Source organism: Lagopus muta, chromosome 3, assembly GCF_023343835.1.
Source record: "Lagopus muta isolate bLagMut1 chromosome 3, bLagMut1 primary, whole genome shotgun sequence".
Taxonomy (NCBI): Eukaryota; Metazoa; Chordata; class Aves; order Galliformes; family Phasianidae; genus Lagopus; species Lagopus muta.
Genome location: NC_064435.1, coordinates 4193660 through 4214580, shown reverse-complemented (window position 1 = coordinate 4214580; position 20921 = coordinate 4193660). Strand labels below are relative to the sequence as shown.

The following is a 20921-nucleotide window of genomic DNA, read 5'->3' as shown; positions in this document are numbered from 1 at the left end:
GTGGTCTCCCCTCTATGGTTACTCATCACACCAACTGCCTGCCTTTTAAAGTACTGCCGAAAGCAACAGATTAAATTTATGGGGTCTGATAAAAGAGACATTGGTGTTTATACAGCCTGCCTCCAACTTTCTGAAATACCTCCTTCTATAAACTTGCATGTTTTGGCTTGAACATTAACGCAACTGAAGTACGTTCTACACGTGTTCCAGAGAGACGTAAACGCATAGCTGATTTCAGAGTCATAGAATGGCCTGGGTTGAAAAGGACCACAGTGATCATCTGGTTTCTACCCCCTGCTATGTGCAAGGTCACCAACCAGCAGACCAGGCTGCCCAGAGCCACATCCAGCCTGGCCTTGAATGCCTCCAGGGATGGGGCATCCACAGCCTCCTTGGGCAACCTGTTCCAGTGCATCACCACCCTCTGAGTGAAAAACCTCCTCCTAATATCTAACCTAAACCTCCCCTGTCTCAGTTTAAAACCATTCCCCCTTGTGCTATCACTATCCACCCTCATGAACAACCATTCCCCCTCCTGTTGATACACTCCCTTCAAACACTGGAAGGCCACAGTGAGGTCTCCCCAGAGCCTTCTCTTCTCCAAGCTAAACATACCCAGTTCCCTCAACCTTTCCTCACAGGAGAGGTGCTCCAGCCCACTGATCATCTCAGTTGCCCTCCTCTGGACCCTCTCCAAGAGCTCCACGTCCTTCCTGTACTGGGTGCCCCAGACCTGCAGTACTTTCAAAGTCCTCTAAATTATAAATTATATATATATCTTGATGGAGCACCCCAACAAGATAGCAAACACTTCCCTTCCAAATACTCAATTGATGAAAATCAGGCCCCAGTACGGATAACACAGAACTCTTTTCCAAACAGCCAGGCAAATTTGTCTCATTGTGAAAAGCAGCTGTGCTGTACATCAGTCTGCCCGTAACCTTCGTGTTGCTGTTTGAACTTACAAAAGATAGGCACTGAAATCCATGCGTGAGTTACAGGAGGACCCACCAAGATGGCATCATTCCAAATAGGCAGAACTACAGAGGAGAGAAACAGACACTGAATTCCAACAAGCAGCAACCTTTCATCATTGAGTTCCTTGGAAAAATAAAGAAAGGGAGAAAGAAAAGAGTACATCTGCTCTTCATTTGTGCCACAGCTTGGAACAAAAGACAAGATCAGATGTTTTGAGGCTGCAGAGGCATCTCATCGCTACATAATTTGTCATATCTGCATCACAGTATGATAAACAATCATTTTCAGGTCACCTGATGCAGCCCGTGTAAGACAGCAGGTATGCCTGTAATGACTCCTCCTTGCCAGAAAATGCCTGGCGTGGTGAGAGCTTACTCCCAGCTTTCCAAATCAGGCAAAGAAAACACAGGGAATGCTGCAACCGTATCCACTACAACTACTCCATGCCTGTAAACAATCATTTATCTGAATACCAGAGGCACTCTGCTGCCTTTAGATTCGTGAAGGTTTATCCTAGAGCGTCAATGTTTAGCACTGATTTTACAATATGCAATTTAAACTTAATTTTTTAGCCAACCACATAAACTCTGAAGAGTGCAAGCTCCATCTCTGCTCTCAAAAAAATAAAATTAAATAATAATTTCTAGAAGCATCCAGACAAAACATTTGTAAGAGATATTAAACACCCCTAGACCAAGAGCTCATTTAAAGCTAGCAAAATACACTGGGAATTTGCTGGTTATCCTGAGGGCAGGTGCTTAGTTCTGATAGACTGAATTATTGAAAAACCATTGTTGACAGAGCAGGACAACTGATAAAAGGAGGAAATCCATGTTTTTAAACAGTCTGTACATGAAAAAACACATAGAAAATGATCCGGCTCTGTTTATTGCTTGAGTGGGAGAGACTAAGAAATCAGGATCCAGGGGACAGAAATCCAAGTTTAAGGTAATTTCAACATAAGGCACACAAAATTTATCATTGCATTAGGAGAAATTGCACTGCGTCACGATGGGACACTTGGCAAAGACAGTGCTGAGGGCAGAGCCACACTGACTGGTGTTCTCTGACTGCAGCGCTGGAAGCAGCACTTCTATGGGGAAATAGCTTTATTTTAAGGCTCCTTGAGGTCAACATGAGAGATATCTCTGAAGATGTGATGTGTGTAAGGACAGGTGAGACACGTTACAGTGGTAACAGTCATTTACAAGACCTCACCTTATTCTTTTTTCCCCAGTTTAGAATTTCAGGTTGTTCTGATTGGGGGCAAGTAAGGCTTTCTCGTCTGATGAGCTCTTTTCGATCCAATTTATTTCTGTACAAAAGCAGCTCGTATTCAGTTGTAATGCTCTGAATTTACTACCCTGCAAAAACCCCACCATAAACCTCCAGCAGATGATCACCAAATGTTAAGAGGACATTGCCTGGTTTATGCATTTATGGAAAAAGATGTGTCTGTGCTGCCCTGTACCCACTGCTACTCAAGAGTTCAGAGAGTGACAGGAGCTATTGGGGATGTATCCAAACCCATGTAAATAAGATCTACGACCTGATTTTTCCATGTTTAATTAAATAGACTTGTATTAAATTTTATCATCAGACTGAATCAGCAGCTCAAAACCTTTCCATTACTTTCTTGCAAAATAGCCTGCAGGAAGCATATCTGAAACCTTCTCAACTGTTGTTTCGTTAAAAGAGGATGACTAAGACTGAATCCCAGAGGGTGCATCACAGCAGAAATGCTATTGCAACAAGCACACAGGAGACTCAGAGGAGAACTGAGCTTAAGGGGTTGCAGCTTTGACAATCCTCTTGAAGCAAGCTTTATTAAAGCATTACGTGATTTGGCAGCAGCCTGTTGACATTCTTTTCATTTCAGAAGTGGCCTTAATTTTATTTCCTTGAAAAGTAAAGACTCTTGTTCATTAAGGAGTACTTTTTCTCCCTTTTCATAACTTGATTCACAATCCACGTTCAACAGAAAACCCTCAATCTGAGACCTGGCACAGCCAGGCGTGCAAATTGCAGTTCTGCATTTACAGGTCTCTATCATCAGAACTCATCCTACAAGTTGAAAGGTTTCTTTCTACAGTAAGGAAAAGGCAATTGGAAAACTGCCTCGCCCGCAATTACTTGGTAATAAAGAGGAAGGAAGCACTATGGTGTTGCATCTGTTATCACTACGTTGTTATCACTACAGAGTTACCTCTAAGTCATAGGTGAGGGTCAAATTCTTTTCAGACAGTACGGGAAGTTCTGTGTGCGCTGTATGTGTATTTGAGGCTTCACCTGGCACCGTGCTGTCCTGAAGTCTGTTTAGATACGAGTACTAAAAGCTGAGAGATTTGGCCAATTTGGCTGCCATCACACGTGGGTTGGAGGCAGATTATGAAGAAAGGTTCATAAAGGGTCATGTTTGAAGCCACTGGACTTTAGCACGTGCTCACAAGACCTGAATCTGCCCCAGCTTCTCATCTCCCATCCTCGTTGCTCTATGCACAGAAACAGGAGATCTGTTTCCGCTCTCAGTAAAAGACACAATAGATGTCAAAGGATTCTCCCACATCTCTTCAAAAAGCCTGATCTCTCCTAAACCTTGGCTAATGAAGGTAAAGAGAAGGCAGCATGCTGAACACGAAGGATTTACTATTAGATAGAAGCAGCTACAGAAGAAAAGAGATATTCATTCCCTTCTTAGGGGGATGATTATTTCTGGAGGCCTTGAGCTCTTCCCACATATCACAGACTGAAGTGTCAATCTCTGCAGAAAAATAAAGGCTTTGAAGAACATAAATGGCAACAAAATTAAGAACTGCTTTTAAATTTTCATCCCCTCACAAGTGCTGACAGTGTGCATTGTCACACAATTTGCTTTGTCTTGCACATTGTGATTTTTCTCTCTGTCCACAGCTCTCAGATGTCAGTGTTTCCTCTGATATATTGTTACTCACGTTGCCTTCAGATTACAAAAGCTTTCAAAAGGAAAACGAGAAGGTTCAAGGTGTTCTTATGCAGAATTTTCACTGCAAACTCTCTATGCAAGGAATAAAAATAAGCCAGTTCTGTTTTAATGTTCCCACAGAAGATCAGGGACTTTCACTTAAGACTCAGAATGGAAGAAAACAGTGCCAAAGTATGGCTGGTTTTAGGTAGACTTGTGCCTCTGAAGGACAGATTCGGTGTCACTTTAAGAGAAAACAATAACAGGACAGTTTTATTTATATACACATATACGTAAAATAAAAGCTCCATAAGTAACAGCTACTGCACAACCTACAAAATACTTGGCATTTGCATTGATAGGAAATCAAAGCCCATGCCCCTGCCTCTATCTTTCAAAACCCTGGAGAATTGCACAGCACCTTCTTTTAATGCCTTAAATAAATCCTTACCCAAACCTCTTACAAAAGGCTGCACTTTCAAAAACTGCTGCTGGTGTAAACTTAAGGTCAGAAGGTGTTTTATGCAAGAGAAACACGATGTATGATATGAAAGTCTCATTGACCTGCTTTTGGTTAGGAAGACAGACAGTAAAATTAGTATTACACAACTCTTCAGTAGACACAAAGTTAGTCAATAACTAAAAAACGATGGGTGGAGAGGTTTTATAGGGCAATCAGCACTTGTCTCGAAGGCACAATATCGCAGTTTCATACATTCCACCATTTGAAATCTGAATTCCAACTTCACATGACCTTAAGGACAGTATCTTCAAAGCTACCAAGGCTAAAGCGTGTGTTCAATTAAGAATTTACTAATTCAGGTTCTCTGGAGCCACTGTAAGTTCAGTTGTTGTCCACAGGTCAGCTGTGTAACAGCCCTCCTCCTCAGCACGGGTCAGCTTCAAGGAGGAATACAGATCTGCAATTCACTCTCAGCATCCTGGGACAGAGATGAGGAATAAAGGTGACAGTGAGCTGAGCTGAAATTAACAGCTTTTCTGTTGAAGAAGCTCGTCCATCTGCAAGGTTTTTTCGCTTGAATGACAGGCAGCCTCTAAAAGCTCATCCATCCCTTTGTTTCCATCTCCCCCACCAGATCTTTAAGGTTTTGAGATTGCCTTTGATCTCAGGCTCAGCCTTGGGAGACAATCTCCTTCCACACAGAATTGAGTCAGCAACTGATACTTTAATTCCTTTGAAGAAACGTACCTAAAGGCCAGCTTATCGTTAACATTTCCCGCTTGATTCTAACTCTGCCTCCAATAATCTCCTCTTTACCTGCACTCATTCCTCTCTGACAGGTACCAACGCTGAACTGCAACTGGGAGACTGACTCCTTCGTAATGAAAGTTCACCCCGTCACATTAAATCTTTCTGGGGTAATGACTTCCCAGCGACCACGTTGAGATTTCTCAGGATCAGCAGTTCCTGTTACCTCTTAGACACGCTTTTTCCATACTGGCAATTTCACATGAACTACATTTCAAGACCCTGGAAGCACAGTCTTAAGCTTTAGGCTGTAGGAATTTTCAGTGTAAGATAATGCAATTAGTCACAACAGTTGAGAAAAAAATGTAGCCAAGGACTGACAGTTCAAGCCCCAAAACAGCTATCCCATATTGGAGACAGCAGTAATGACAGCCTTCTGTCACTTTGAGAGCACACAATGACATAAATAGTTTCTTTTCCAAATGAAATGAGCCACGTTTTGTACTCTGCTCTGCTGAGCTCAGCCTTTCTTTATATTAGTATCTATTAACTAGCACTGCAATACTCAGTTTCCAGGAATACTATTCCTTTGTGTTATTGCCCTAAATGACACATGCTCAGGGTTAAGCTTAAAACCAAAACCCTCAACATTTAATGCTAGATCAGCTAACATTCATTACAAGAGCCCATTAAATCTCCCAGCATAACAGAATAATGCCATCACAGACAGGCACTCCAATACAAAATACATTTAAAAAAAAGCCATTCTTGCTTCTCAGACCTGATACATTTCAGTCAGTTTCTACAATATCACATATTCGATGCACACCTTAGGTTAAAACATAGCAATGAAAGACTTTTTACAGTAAACTTAATGACACTGTAAAGGTAAGCAGGACACAAACTGCTCGTGCTTTTCCTTCTGTAAATGCACACTGTTTCTTTCTAAATGTGCTCATGTAATGTACTTAATAATTTACGCAGGGGAATGAGGAACAGTTTTGGTGCTGACAGTCATTTCTCTGCCTATTAACTATTTATAGGGTAATGCTAGCATTGGAAAGAGCCTTTGAAGCAATAGCAAAGGTTTGGCAAAGCTTTCATCGTATTAAACACAAAATGTGAAGCTTTGTGTTCACAGCTACCACCGCTCATTTGTCACATGGGAATTTCTTCTGAAAGCAGAAGCCACCACAAGCCACAGATTTCTGTCCTGCAGCCTTAATGAAACGGTCACAGATCTCACCTTCTGCGTCCTGATTTCATTGCACAACTTTCTTTAATAAGCTGCCTTTCTCCAAGGTCAAGCCACATTGGTCATTAGTTTCTCCTCACTTTCATTCACAGAAATTACTATACAAAATCATTTCCAAAACGGTTTGGCACCCAAATTTTCCACGACCTATTATGAACTGGAAGGAGGTTCAGAGATTGAATCCCTCGAAGCCAAGATTAACGATGGAAGAAAATACACTGCCATTCATAAACAATAGCAGGATTTTAACTCCTCTGGCTGATAAGCAGTATTATGTACCAGATGTTTCGGAAGACAAAGGTTTCCTCATGCTCGTATGTAATTTATAACATGGTTGAGATGAGACAGAGGAAGCAACCAGCAGTTGGGATAAGTCAGTGTTAATGTAGAGAGCATCCTAAATAGCAGCATGAAATCATCCAGCTTCTCCAAAACCCTGAAGCGACACGTACACACACCAGAGTGTGTGACACTTTATTTTCTTGCATAGTTTTCACAATGGGTGAGAGGAACTGCTGACTGAATGAGCCTCCAAATAAAGGTTGATGAAGATTTCTAGAGAAATCTTTCTACTTTTACAGAAGTACCAACTAATACTGTTTCACCTGAACTCAGCTTGCTAGGTCTCATATTTGGCATATTTATGTTCTCCAAAGTATTCTAAGCAAGTTATCCTCTTAATTTTGAATTCCTCTGCTGCAGACAGTAAGAAGTCAACGAACAAGTTAGAATAAATTGTGATGTGTCTGGCTTGCTCTTGTTGCCAAGCTACTAAAACCCTTTTATGGCAAAACTGTTAACAAGCTGTAGTTGCACTTCTGAGAACGCAACGTAGCATCAATCTGAACACGGCAATAAAGACAAGGATTACAATCCTTGAAGGCATTTTGGTGGGTGTACAGCATTCAAGGACTTCCAGAGCTCTCTAATTTACAGCGTCCTCTGACTCAACCAGCTCCCACTGCTGCCTGGAGCTCTTCTGTTACAAATTCAGAACTTCTGGAAATTGAAACACATTTACAACCCAACCACTGAATTGGAAAGGAAGGACCTCAAGGGACACCTCCTACAGCTGGAGTCTGGCTTACACAACAACAGGTCGTTGACCTGCCGGAGCATAACTTGGAAGGTGTGTGCTGGATACTAGAAGTTTCTCCTCAGAGCAGACAAGCCTTGAACAGGCTGCTCCTCAAGGAGGAGATGGAGTCACCGTCCCTGGAAGCGTTCATCAAACGTGTAGATGCGGCACTGCGGGATGTGGGAAGTGGGTGATGGGCTGATGGTTCGGTTAGGTAAGTTTAGTGGTCTTCTCCAACTTGAATGATTCTATGATTTCAGCTACCAGAAAGTCTATTTGAGGTGTGGAACACAAGTTCAAACCAGAAAACTTAATTCCTAACAATTCATGTACATCTGAAAGGAGGAGTCTGTCTTGCACACTCCCAAAGGCTTCTGGTTGTTCAGTTTACCATGTGTGAAGTTTGCCAGCTGAGTCACTTCTCCATTTGCCACTTCTCAGAAAGTTTCTCAAGCCATACTAACCTCACACTGAAAACAAGTGAATGTTGTTGCTCAGGGAGGTTGTGGATGCCCCATCGCTGGATGCATTCAAGGCCAGGCTGGATGTGGCTCTGGGCAGCCAGCCTGGTCTGGTGGTTGGTGACCCTGCCTGTAGCAGGGGGGTTGAAACCAGATGATCTTTGAGATTCTGTTCAACTGAGGCCATTCAATGATTCATTCTATGATTTACCAGATCACAAAGCAGACAGATGTTGAGGTTGATAAAAGTAAACAGAACCGTGTAAGAGGTAATTACAAAACAGGTATATAAAGTCACCCATGAATAGCTTAACCCTTCAGTGCAGCCAGTGTTATTTATTCCTCTGCTGAAGGGGAATGTGAGCCAGAGAGCCCAAAATCTAACACCTGTAACCAGCTACCTCCATTTCAGCTCTACGCAGCAGTGAACATCGTCACTGCATCCCTGCGGTCTTCTGTCGTTTTGCCAGCTTTTCTAGAAACAAGTGCTCTATTCTTGCATTCCCTTCCCCCAAATCCCAGCTTTATTTTGATCACTGGGGTTAGGGAAGGAAGGGAAGAGATATTTTTCCAATTATCTGGAGGAAACAGATTTGCTAGAAGAGCTCACAAAAGAAATGTAAACTAGCGGAGTGATCAGTAATCAAAAGGATGGTTTGTTTATACTGTCTGACCTTAATCATTGGTAAGGTAAAGTCAACTTAGCCAGCTATACATTTTAAACATCCAAGTGCCAGCACAAACAAGAAAGCAAGCAAGAAGTATAGGTCACTTACAGAAGTGGGGTCTTCTCCACGCTAAGCATGACACAAGTACTTTGCATGCATGGTTGACAGTAATTGAATCAAAGATCCTAATACAACTCAAGTAGCTTAGACATCTGAATTTGGACTTATCTAAAACCAAGATACCTTACAGACATTATGAGCTTTCTTAGATGAAGATAATACATGTTTTGTTCAGCAAGTCAAGTCAATTAGAAAGCCTCTATTTAGAAAACACATACAATCCATTCCAATTATCATTGAGAGATCAAAAGAGGGGCACATGAGCTCCAGGAATGAAAGTTTCGAGGAAATCTTGGAGCAGCAACCCACCAGGATCTCTCACAGCTCTGTCTGCATCGGTTATTGACTCATCTGCTGATCTAAAATAAATCCACTAGTAATTTCATGTGAAAGCACATTTTTAACTGCAAGAAGAGTGCAGGAAGGAACATGTGCATTGGCATGCTCACACATTTTATCTCATATATACTTTTTTATCATATGAAATGTTTCATTTCAAAAGCTGACCTTGAATTTTTAAAACAATGTTGTAAATGCTGTTCAGTGCACATTTTAGAGACGTGGCTGGGTGCTTCTCGTTGCCTACAAGTGAGCGTGGTAAAGGAACAACTGCATGTGTAAGCCAAAGCAAACAAACACTATTCATATATTGTACATACTTCTACACAATGTAAACACATCAACTTATTCACATGCTCCGTGCAGTGCTTTCATTCACACTCATGTAATATTTTCTGATATCTGACAGAGAACACGATTTCCTAGATTTGATAAGGTACTATGGATACTGGAAACAGTTTATTGGCAATCTAACTACAGTACTCACCACAAAATCTAACACTATCTACTCCTATTCCGATTTCTCTTTCTCTTTTTTTCCCTCAAGCTATTCACGTCATGTTTTATTAATATTTGTTTGTTTGGTCAAACTATGGACACTAACCAGATAAAACAAGACTCACCAGTAGTTTAAAAGAAATATAGCACTTGGTTAGAACTCGGAAAAGCAAAATCATGTAAGCAGTTATTCTGAAGCATTATAACCTGAGGCATTTCTCCATAAATCAAAAACAGCTTCACTGAAGTCTTTTATAGTCTAATGTTGCTAGTTTTGAGGATGTCTATCTTTTAATAAAGAGTTTTAGATATGAATTCAGATCAGGTTAAGTGTTTACAGTGAGAAGCAATATTAAAGAAGACAAATGCAGACAGAAGTCCTCCCCACTTGAACATGGTCACATACTGGATCCGTGGCACAGCCAAGGATGAAAAAACAAAACCCTTTTTATTCTCATTTGCAGCTACTGGATCACACTTCCTTCTGATTTCAATGAGAAATGGTGTCTAAAATATTGATTAACAAAAAATGAGAATTACTTACCAATTTGTAACAATACAGGCGTTACCAAAGCTGTCTCCATGGCATAACAAAATTCCCTGCCAAACATTACTGCACCATGCATCACCCACAGGCGTATCGGTATCCGGTCTATGGATCCTTCACTAATGGTCTCCTCTCTACTTTCATTCTCCTTGTTTTCTGGTTTCTGAAGCTGTGCCACAGGTAGATCTTGAACTTGCATAGATTCCGAGTCAGCATTCTGGGGAGCCATTTTCATTACCATAAAAATATATATATATGTTATATCTATATAAATAATACTACCATAACTCCACAAACAAGTTAGGGTGTCTTCTCTTTCACCTTCTGTTCCTCAGGCAAGTAATGCTTATATTCCTCTTGTACAAACAAGTATCTTGCAACTTCTTGTGTAGATACGAGACATAAAGAATGGAAAGCTATTTGGTAGGAATTTCAACATATGGCTTGCTGGTTTACTGTGAGTTAGAGTTAAAAATCCATAATTGCCATTCAGTTAATACCAGTTTCATAATTATTATTGAAGAAGTGCTGAAGTTGTTATTCTTGCTACAGAGAGGTGGAAAGGCGACACAAAGAGGTGCTCCACTGTTAATCCCCATCGAGTGGCTGATTAATCTGCAACAAAAAGCAAGCGTTTAAAAATTTCAATAGTATTTTCTCAGGATATTGTGCCCCCCCTTTACCATATACCCTGTTTCCTGCTTCATGCTTTCCATTGTCCTTGCCTCGTGTAGGGTCTTTCATTCCACGGTCCCTCCTACCCCTGAACTTTCCATTGAAATGCCATTGTTCTTCATGTTTAAATGATGCCTAACTGTACTCCTGTGTGGTCCTGCACAAAGCCACAGAGGAATATATATATCAGTGTACATACATAAATATATAACAAGCATATCACGTTTGCCTGAGACCCTCACAACATCCAGCACAGGGCTAACAAACTCTGGGAAATTAAGGCAGGTTCCATTTCGGAATCAGCATAGGATATTCCAGTACTAAGCCAGGAAGATGACTCCTATGCCAGGAAGATGATTCATAGATTGCCATTTGCTCCCTAGCCACCCAGACTTGTGTTCAGTCTTTTGGAAGTTGCCAGCTACCTTGCACCTAAGATCCCATAGCTCCCGTGACCTTATTAATACTAGAAAGTCAACTGCACTGATAGAGAAGCATATCACTGTGTAAATTGAGACCAGAATGATATTCCTCAAGCAAACACGAGCAGAAATAAGCTGTTAGGAATATAATTTGAAAGATTAGTATTTAAAATATTCAAAATTTCAATGAAGAGATATCCATAGTATACACATCTTTCTGCACACAAGATCTGAGCAAACCTTCATACTCTAAGGAAGGAGAGTTTTACGAGTAGAATGGTACAAAATGTGCCACTGTACATTATTTCTGAAATATATTCCAACCAGCTGACAAATCTTTGTGTGCTCTAGCATAAACCAGACCATTGGGCAGAGAATGTAAAATAGAGACTGAAGAAAATGGAGACATCAGCAGCTCTTGTTACCGTGACCCTACAAACACACCATCTACTGGAAGCATAGCAAAGGAGCATCTCAGGAGCTCCTTCCTGCTGATACCTACCTCAGAGCTGTACCCCAGAGGATTCTGTGTACGTAATTTGTTCATCCAGCCAACAGCTTTCTTTTTTATTAGTCTGGGTTTTTCCCCTCCCAAGTTACCCCAAATTACTTAAATTTTGAGATCTAATGACCGCAATAACAATGTAAGCCTAGAATTTCCTTCTGAGCTAGTCAAATCACGTGAGAGAAGTTCAAATAAATTACTGAACACGTGTTATAGGGCAAGGTTTAATTCTCAAGCGTTTTAACCCATTCGCAATAAACAGTTCACTACATAAAGGTCTCAAGAAAGCATTTCTTCACTCATTCTGTACTAAAAGGAGTTGAGATGCACTGCCTAGGGATACTAAATCAAGGCCCAGACAAGTAATCGGTCAAGTTCTTCATAAGCTCCTTGGTTTCTCTGAAGCACTTCCTTCTCATCACCTTGGATTTGCATATGGTAGAGTTCATTTCACAGAACAGAATCATTAAGGTTGGGAAAAAAGCACAAAGATCACTTAGCCCAACCATCAACCCATCCCCACCGTGCCCACTGACCACGTCCCACAGTGCCATATTTATCCCTTCTTGAAAGCTGCCAGGGACGGTGACTCCACCACATCCCTGCTCAACCTGCTCCAATACCTCACCACTCTTTCTGAAGAAGAATTTTTTTCCCCATAGCCACCCTGAACCTTGCCTGACCTTAAAGCCATTACACCTCTTTCCACCTTCCAGCATTAGCATTGTGTTGAAGCTGCATCAGGAAGGGACGGGATTCTTTTACCTTACTTCAGTATACGAGGTTCCAGCTCACTCCTTGAATAGCTATTTTACTTTAACATAAATAGGAATTAAAATTAAATTAGGGGAAAAAAACAGCAGAACGCACATGCTTGTAACACAAGTTTTGGGTTAAAAAGCCCAGCAGAGCACAGGTTCCAGAGTAGGAGTGATTATTTTAATTACAGTAATAAAATATTTAATTGCTGGCAGACTGAGGCAAAATTACCTTCAGTAGAATTAGTAAGATTACATATTTGGTTTTCCTACTCAGAAATCTTTCAGTACACGCGCATGGTATTGTGGACTAAGGGTCACAAATAACACTTCTGCACTACATGGGTTTAAAGATTATTGCTTTTTCTCATGCTCAGTTTCTCCTTGTGTCACTGCAATGAGGGATTTGACTCAATTCCTCTACGTACCTCATTTAGTAGGTAGTTACAAGATAGCAGAAGCATGGATAGGAAGGCAGAACGTTTTACAGTGCAGTGGGGCAGCCTGAATACACAAGCAGAATGGCAGCAGGCTGGGAGCATTTCTCACGGCAAAGGGGAAAGAGGCAGCAGAAAGAAACAGAGGTGAGGTTTGGGCCATTTGAGCAAGGCTGTTAAGGCTGTTCAATGACTGATGAAGTCATGCCCAAAGTGGAAGATGATGGGCACTGATCAGTAATTTAAAAGACAGGAATAAGGGATGACAGATGATGCAGGTAGACTTTGAAGCTGTAACTGACACATAAAAAGAACAGTATATGTTAAACACTTCAAAAAGAAAAAGCAGTTGCAGTATTCAAGTGCAGTATCAAAAGGCCCAATGGACAGGTTTTATCTAAAGTAACAGGGAATTACTATTCCATTATGCCAATTTGGTGGTGAGCATTACGCTACTCTTCCTGCAGCACTTACATCTGACTCCAGATGAGTGTCTAATACATCAACTGCAGAGCAACAGCCTCTGGAAAGGTCTTCAGCTCCTTTGCCAGCCCCTAGGCTGGGTTCAGATGTGTTATAGACAGATCCTCATTCTTCCTCAAAGCTCATTTCAAATTCAGCAAGCTTGAATGGTAGCATTCTTTTGTAACAAGAACAGGGAGGCAAATTCATTTACCTGATGGAAGTAAATATTCCACAAGCTCTTATCTAACAAAGAGCTCCAAATACAAACTAAATGGCATCCACAGAGGAGCTGGACTGAAATACTGAGGAGGATGTGCATCCATGAATGCATACAGCACAACTCTGTTTAGTAACACCAAAACTTCACTGATAATACTTTACTAAATTGAAGCACTGAATATCAACAGGAATTTCTAATATAGCAGTCTTTCCTCATGAGTTTAATGGCTTCATTTCATAAAGGGTCAACCTACAAAATACTCTTGCATTATTATCTTTCCCAAAAGAAAAGTGATGCATTAGGCTTACATTTTACCTGTCATTCATGCAGCATAGATAGAAGTCAAACAAAATAAAAAATTTTAGCTGCATTTATGGAAAAGTCACAGAATAGAATATCGTGCATTGGAAAGCACCCTTAAGGATCATCAGGTCCACCTCCTGGATCCACACAGGACCACCATAAGAAGAGGAGATGATTTCCCTCCCTCTGCTATGTGTTCTCCCTACTTTTGATGATGTTTTAGAAGTCATTTTCAGGACTCCCACAGAATCACAGAATGGCCAGGGAGGGACCTCAAGGATCATGAATCTCCAACCCCCTGCCACATGCAGGGCCACCAACCTCCCCATTTAATACCAGACCAGGCTGCCCAGGGCCCCATCCAAGCTGTCATTGAACACCTCCAGGGACGGGGCATCCACAGCCTCTCTGGGCAGCCTGTTCCAGCACCTCACCACTCTCTCTGTAAAGAACTTCCCCCTGACATCCTACCTAAATCTCCCCTCCCTCAACTTAAAACCGTTTCCTCTTGTCCTGCCAAGGACTCCCAAGGAATACTGGAAAGAGAAAGCAGAATTGTTTGAGCCTCAGAAAGGAGTTAATGTTGGACACTGCTCAGAGGCAGGGTATAAAGAGAAGTACAAATACAGAAGTATGTACTCATAAAATGCAGATGGGAGGAGGGAATTTGATTACGCTCTTCTTCAGCCTAACTGCACATGTTTTACTTGAACTTTGGTCACACTGCGACAATAGTAGAACCTAAGGAGGAGTAGTTAACATCAACAAACCAGGCAACTAATATACTGAGGACTAATCCATAAGGAAAGTCGCATAAAAGCTGCTCAGATTTCTTGTAATCTTATCTTGTCACACTTCTACCACCCCTCACCTAGGTGTAGGTCGTAATGCAACGGCATGAAGCACAGAATGATGTGCTACCAGCCTGACGAGGTGATACCACATCAATCCCGTGCTTCAGACGGGTCATGCTCACAGTTTGTGAATTACCCAAGCAGCACAGGAAGATTACTGCCTCCTCCTGGGTTTCCAAACCAGAGGACTGGTTACGTAGGTCGTGTCCAAGGCCCACAACATTCGGCAGTTCTCTTTTTGAGCAGGATGATAAGGGCAGCACAGAGCGTGCAAGCCAGATAATTACACAACACAATGCCTCGGGGAAATGACTTCCATCACGTTTCCCAGCACGTTTAGGACTTGGAGGCTGACAAGCAGTGCTTTCACATTCGTGACACTGGAGATCAGATGATGGGCAATACAGCCATCAATCCCCAAACAGAGCATAAATGGGGTTAACAGCCATTCTGTTCAAATCTGTTAAGACCGAACTATTTTTAATGCATGTTTCCAGATATCTCTTGCTTACAAGGAACAGGAATGTACTGTTCTACAAGCAACTAGATATCCCAAGCCACTGCCAAAGCAGATGACTTTAATTCAGCTATGTAACATGCAGCACAATTCAGGTAATGACACACACAGTTTATTAAGCAGTAATAAAGCCCAGCCAGTACATGGAGTTAAATGGGCCCAATTGGATACCAGGAGAAAATTCCAGTGCCTCCTCTGAAGCTGCTAGGAAATTGCTGCAGCATTTATTAGTGTAAGAAATATTCATTTCAGCAGAGTAGGCGTGTGTTAATTACAAAATCTTAGTCTTTAAAGGAGAAATAAGCCTGGTCTAAGGAAAATTTGAGTGAGCAAATTGGAAAGAATGGAAACTGTTCTGCCCAAAAGCTATGAAATTACTAAAGGAATAAGAAGTGGAATTGAGGCATTCTCCCATCTCATCCCAAATTTCAGGGTTTATTGTGTCAACTTCCAGTCACTTATCCACCATCCAGTGTCTCCAAGAAGAGCAGCCTCTTCCATTACCATTGCCTTCTTTAACATGTAAGCATACAGTCGGATCAAAGCCTTCTTGTGACTTTTCACAAATCATGCTGAAGAGCTGCATTTTGCTACACAGGACTTGCTTTCTATAGATTTAATACACATTCTATCACAGACAGAGATTCTACAGTTTATAGGAAGTTTCTTTTTCATTCTGAACCAAAAGATGAAGAGACCTTGAGTCATCTATGCATACAGATGTATCTGCCTTCTCACTAGATCACTGATCTCACAAGGAAGATAGCTAAGAACCAGTTCTGACTGAATCTACCTAGGCTTTAACAACTGTGGTCACAGTTATCCTTAGTTCACTAGTAGATCCTACTGTAATATCATGCATGACATCAACAAAGCTATAAACAACAAAAAAATGAGGTTCAAGGTTCAAACAAGAGTGCAGGAGCTTAATGCAACAGCACCTTTCTGCTTTCTCCATTGCCCCCCTTCAATTCTTTGCTGAGGTTACTGCATGGACATAGGCACCACTAGCCATGCTGTTTCAATTGCAGATTTTTTTGGCTAGCAAGCCTATAATTGCCCAGTCATTCCATTTATTTATCAAGCTTCATTTCTTTTTTCCAAGTTCTTCTCAGAAGATGGCCACGTTACTTTAAAAGTTATCTAGAATAATGTGAGTATAGCTTTAATGTTAGTATTGGAGAGAAAAGCAATTCAAGTATATCTGGCTGGCCCTCAGAGTAAATAAACATTGGACTGAACATTTCCACCTCTGTGCTGGAGACAAAACATCACTTATTATTCCTTCTCTGATTAAATGCAAAAAGGAGAGTGGTTCTGCTTCAGCATTTGACTGCCTTGCAAAATGATGCATTGTTTGGACTTGTGCCTTTTCAAGAGCCAAATGGTGCCTGTCCAAGGAAATCACTAGCACTGCTCCAGATCTGACAGCAAACTGTACTTATGCTAGAATTACTTGTTCTGCTAGCAAGGGAAGTTTGGTCTGACAGTCTGCTGCTTGCACAGGTACACAGAAAATACCCTACCAGCCTATTATGCTGCTTACACCAAAGGTTTCTCAATCACTATAAGTTAGCATAAACAAGCACTTCCTCTAAAAGCAGCGGTCTGTTCTTCTTCACCCCCATCCTTATTCCCACCCCTTCCTGCACCACCACACGAGCATCTGTGAAGTGCACCACACAGAGAAAGTGATCTAAGTTCAAAAGCAACTTGATAAACAAGTGTTGTAAAGTGGGGCTGGTTTTAGCCAATTGCACTGATCTGCAGCAAACTACTGAGGACGGGGAGCGACGACAGCAGCTGGAAGTTTCTTTGGGCCATGTCAAAACTCAAGTGTTCAGCCACAGCAGGAGGATGGAAAGCATCTAAGAGGACATACCTTAAGTTTCTGGCCCAGCTGTACAAATGCACTCAACTACCTGAAGTTCAGCAAGGAGACTGCACCCTCCCACTATCAAATCACGTTGGCCCTTCCTAGAAGTTCAGAATCAAGAACCCTGTGACCTTCCTGAAGCACTGTCATATAACCGAGTTGCAGTTCCTTTGGTGCAAAAGGGCAGCAGCTGAAGTCACACAGTTGCTTAAATGTCTTCTCCCCTATTTCAGTGTTTATAATGATTTTCAGTACTGCTTTCTTGAGACAGAACTGCATGAACCCTATCAGAAGGAGGAAGCCACACTCGGGACTTTTTTAAATGCAGTCATGCTGCATATTACCTAATAATGGTCCATATGTGAGCAACATTCCTGCCACTAAAAATCAACCTCTAATTTTAAAATTGTATTAAACCAGACTAATTTATTTTTTTAATCACTAGAGGTTTGCCAAAAGAAAAAGGTTAAGGCTAACTAGGTGCAATACAAAACCACATATGACATATCCTAACGTTGAATCCATCGTTCAGGTAACCAAAGACATCAAATCAGAACAGCATAAGACAGATTGCTTTACAAGGGTATCATGCCCAAGCAATTCTACAGCAAACACTGAACAAATACTTGGAAGGGCAAATGATTCTGACAGCTCTTCTAGCAGTGAAGCTACGTCCCCGACAACCTTGAGGCCCCACAAGAAATCCAGATGAAATAAGAACAAGAGGGGGTGCCACTTCACTTTCAAATAATCATAGAACAGCTGGGGTTGGAAGGGACCTCAAAAGTTCATCCAGTTCCAACCACACTGCCACAGGAAGGCTCGCCAACAACTAAATGGGGCACTACGTTTTGAAATTGTTAACGAATGCTTACTGCAACTTTTCCTTGCTATGCATGCAAAATACCAAAAATTATCAAACCCTGACATAAACAGGCTTCCAACCCCAACTCTCCCAGAGGGTTTTCCTGACAACTTCTGGTCACAACAACCCCATGCAATGCCACAGGCTTGGGGCAGAGCAGCTGGAAAGCTGTGCAGATGTGGCATTACAGTTTAGTAGACGTGGTGGTGATGGGTTGATGGTTGGGCTAGATGATCTTAGTTGTCTTTTCCAACCTTAATGCTTCTATGATTCTTTCCATACGGTATGGCCTAAACTGGTAGCCTTCTTGCTTCCACCCATTTCCAGCTTACTCAAAAAATGACCAAGGGTAAGATTTTGGCTAATACGCACATGGTGATGCAGTACCAAAGCACGACAAGCTCCCCTGAAGGGAGGAAAGAACAGAAAGATGTGAATGTCCTCATGACACCAAGAACATCATCTCAAGGCAGCACTTGAGATCACCCAGAGAAGCTGTGGATGCCCCATCCCTGGAGGTGCTCAAGGCCAGGATGGAAGGGGCCATGGGAAGCCTGAGCTGATGGGTGGCAACCAGCCCACAGAAAGGGGGTTGGAACTAAATGATCTTCTGTTCCCTTCAACCTAAGCCGTCCTATGATCCTATTTCCTCATTCTTCACGTTTTGGGGGCCAGTGTGATTCCCCCAGACTGATTATATTACAAAGAGAAAGACAAAAGCATGGTTTTATGAAGTTGAATGGAAACAATTCTGGGAAGCCATCTTTTTAGAACGGATCCAGAATTTAATGTGAGACAGACTTTAGTGAGTGGATTGGATATTATACTGCTCCCTAAAGGCACAGGCTGTTTGTTACTAATATTAGATCAGATTACATTGTTAAATCACTGCTGCTGCTGTTTTTACTAGGAAACACTTCAGTATTTTTTTTTTAAACTGGGGAGGTAATATTATCTGATTAAACTTCTTTGGTTTTACTGCTATTTAAAGAAAAACCAACTTCATTTATGCTTCTATTAGCCTAGAGTTTATTAATAGCGATGCATTAAACAAGTAGATTGCTAAGAAGGCACTGATTTAAATATCAGGAGAGAATCCTGCTGAGTAAGTGGAATATAGAGCAGCTGGGACTGATGATGCTGAGCAGCACCTTCACAGTATGGCCATGTCACAAGCATGCCTTACTCATAACAGCTGGATCTCCAAGTAGCAGGATCTCATCCCAAATTAGATAGAGGTTAAAGGCATGATGGCAAGCACTAATAGCCAAGTGCATTCAAACAGCAAAAATAACAATCCAGTCACCACATAAGCATGAAGAACTCATTGGGACTGAGTTCTCCCAGGCCAGTATGTTGAACATGAGAGTTATCTTCCATCAGACAAGCACTGATTCATTGCCTCTCTCAGTGCGGGCAGTGGACGAAAACAAACATAAGGCAATCATGAGAGAATATCTCCATATATCCCTAACTGGATTAACTGGAACCAGCTTACCTTCCTGCAGCAGAAAGGACAGTGTCCAACCTGGCATTGCTGGTGGTGCAAGAGTAATCCTAACTATCAGCACGTCTTTGCCACCAGCATTTTTTTGCAAGTTCTTTTTAATTAAGGCTGTCCTCCTGACTGCACAGTGTGGGAAATGAGTTGTAGCAATGCAACCATCTTTGCAAATTGCTCTCCAGAATGAGCAATGTTCTCTAGAATAGGCAGAGACTACTATTGTGCATGAATATGCATCTGTAGAAGTGAGTTAAGCTAGGGCTGGTTAGTTAGCCTGTATGTGCAATGTTAGACACTCCCTCCCTTGTTATTGCATGTACAACGAACAGCACAATACTTCCTTTATTTTCCTATACTGGTACCTTACTAATTCACTGCTCTGAGAATTTGCAGGCTGTGCAAACTAGTTTCTTCAGGCTGTAAATGCTTAAGAAACCCAAATACTGCCAGAATATGCATCAGACAATTACAGAAGCTATTCAGTAGATCAAGACAAAAACAGGGCGTGGATCCTCATCAGTTGACTTCCTCTCACATATCGTTACCATCTGCAAAGTCTAATTCATGAGAATTATCTCCAATTATCAGACCCTAAGTGTATTACCATCATTCAATCTCAGAAAACTCAAAGTCAAGCTTTCGAAAGCACCCAGAGAACTTTTCCACCTCTGTTGGAGGGTGAACAAAGCTGGCTAATTTCTACTGAATCTGAGTAAATAAATACTCCTGCAGAACCACCTCCCAGTGTGAGGATTTCTCACATTGCAAATTCTCCAAAGAGTTGGTAAACAACTAAATATAACTGCTTGTATCATCTTGCACTTCACATTCTCATTTTGTCTTCATGTGAACTCACAGATCAAACTCGTACATTATTACAGCGATAACTTGCTAATTAACAAGCAGTTATTTAGCAACCTGCAGTCTGAGCCAGCACTGATGCATCACGATCTAGACTAGAAACAGTCTGTCTCTCGTCAGTGCAGAGAAATTCCTTCCCTCCTGTCTCTATCCAACACCAGCTTTGCATAAGCTCCCTTCAACACGGGATGCTGGAATACTTTAATTGCCCTACATCAAGTATTACAGAGCAAACTGAAAGGTGTTTTAGGAGAAGTTTGTATTTCTTACTTCCATCCAATGATGCCTACCTCCTTCTGATGCAACCACACTGCAATAGGTGCAGTGGGTTACTGCTTCCCAGACACGTAACCTCAAGCCTGCCATGGGTTGGGAGGTGCTAACTGAGGAACACTACAGGTTAGGGCATCAGTCTTATGGAGCAGCACCTTTAGTAACTTTAGGCACCATCAGAGCCTCCCCTTTGAAACACAGGCGATTACAAATAGGATCTGAGAAAGCACACTCCTTTAAAGTGCTGCTGTATCACTTGAACAGAATCCCATTTGATTTTTCAGACCGTCG

General features: G+C 41.6%; 1 protein-coding gene across 4 annotated transcripts in view; it reads right to left on the bottom strand.

The window, feature by feature from the left end:
- The window catches only part of SLC45A4 (solute carrier family 45 member 4), an 86388-nt gene that overhangs the window by 25964 nt on the left and 39503 nt on the right, over nt 1-20921 (bottom strand). For all 4 annotated transcript variants that reach the window (XM_048940422.1, XM_048940421.1, XM_048940424.1 and 1 more), the window contains exon 2: nt 10093-10710. In XM_048940422.1, coding sequence (XP_048796379.1) covers nt 10093-10336 — 244 coding nt within the window. In that variant the 5' untranslated portion in view covers nt 10337-10710. The remainder of the gene's footprint in view (nt 1-10092; nt 10711-20921) is intronic.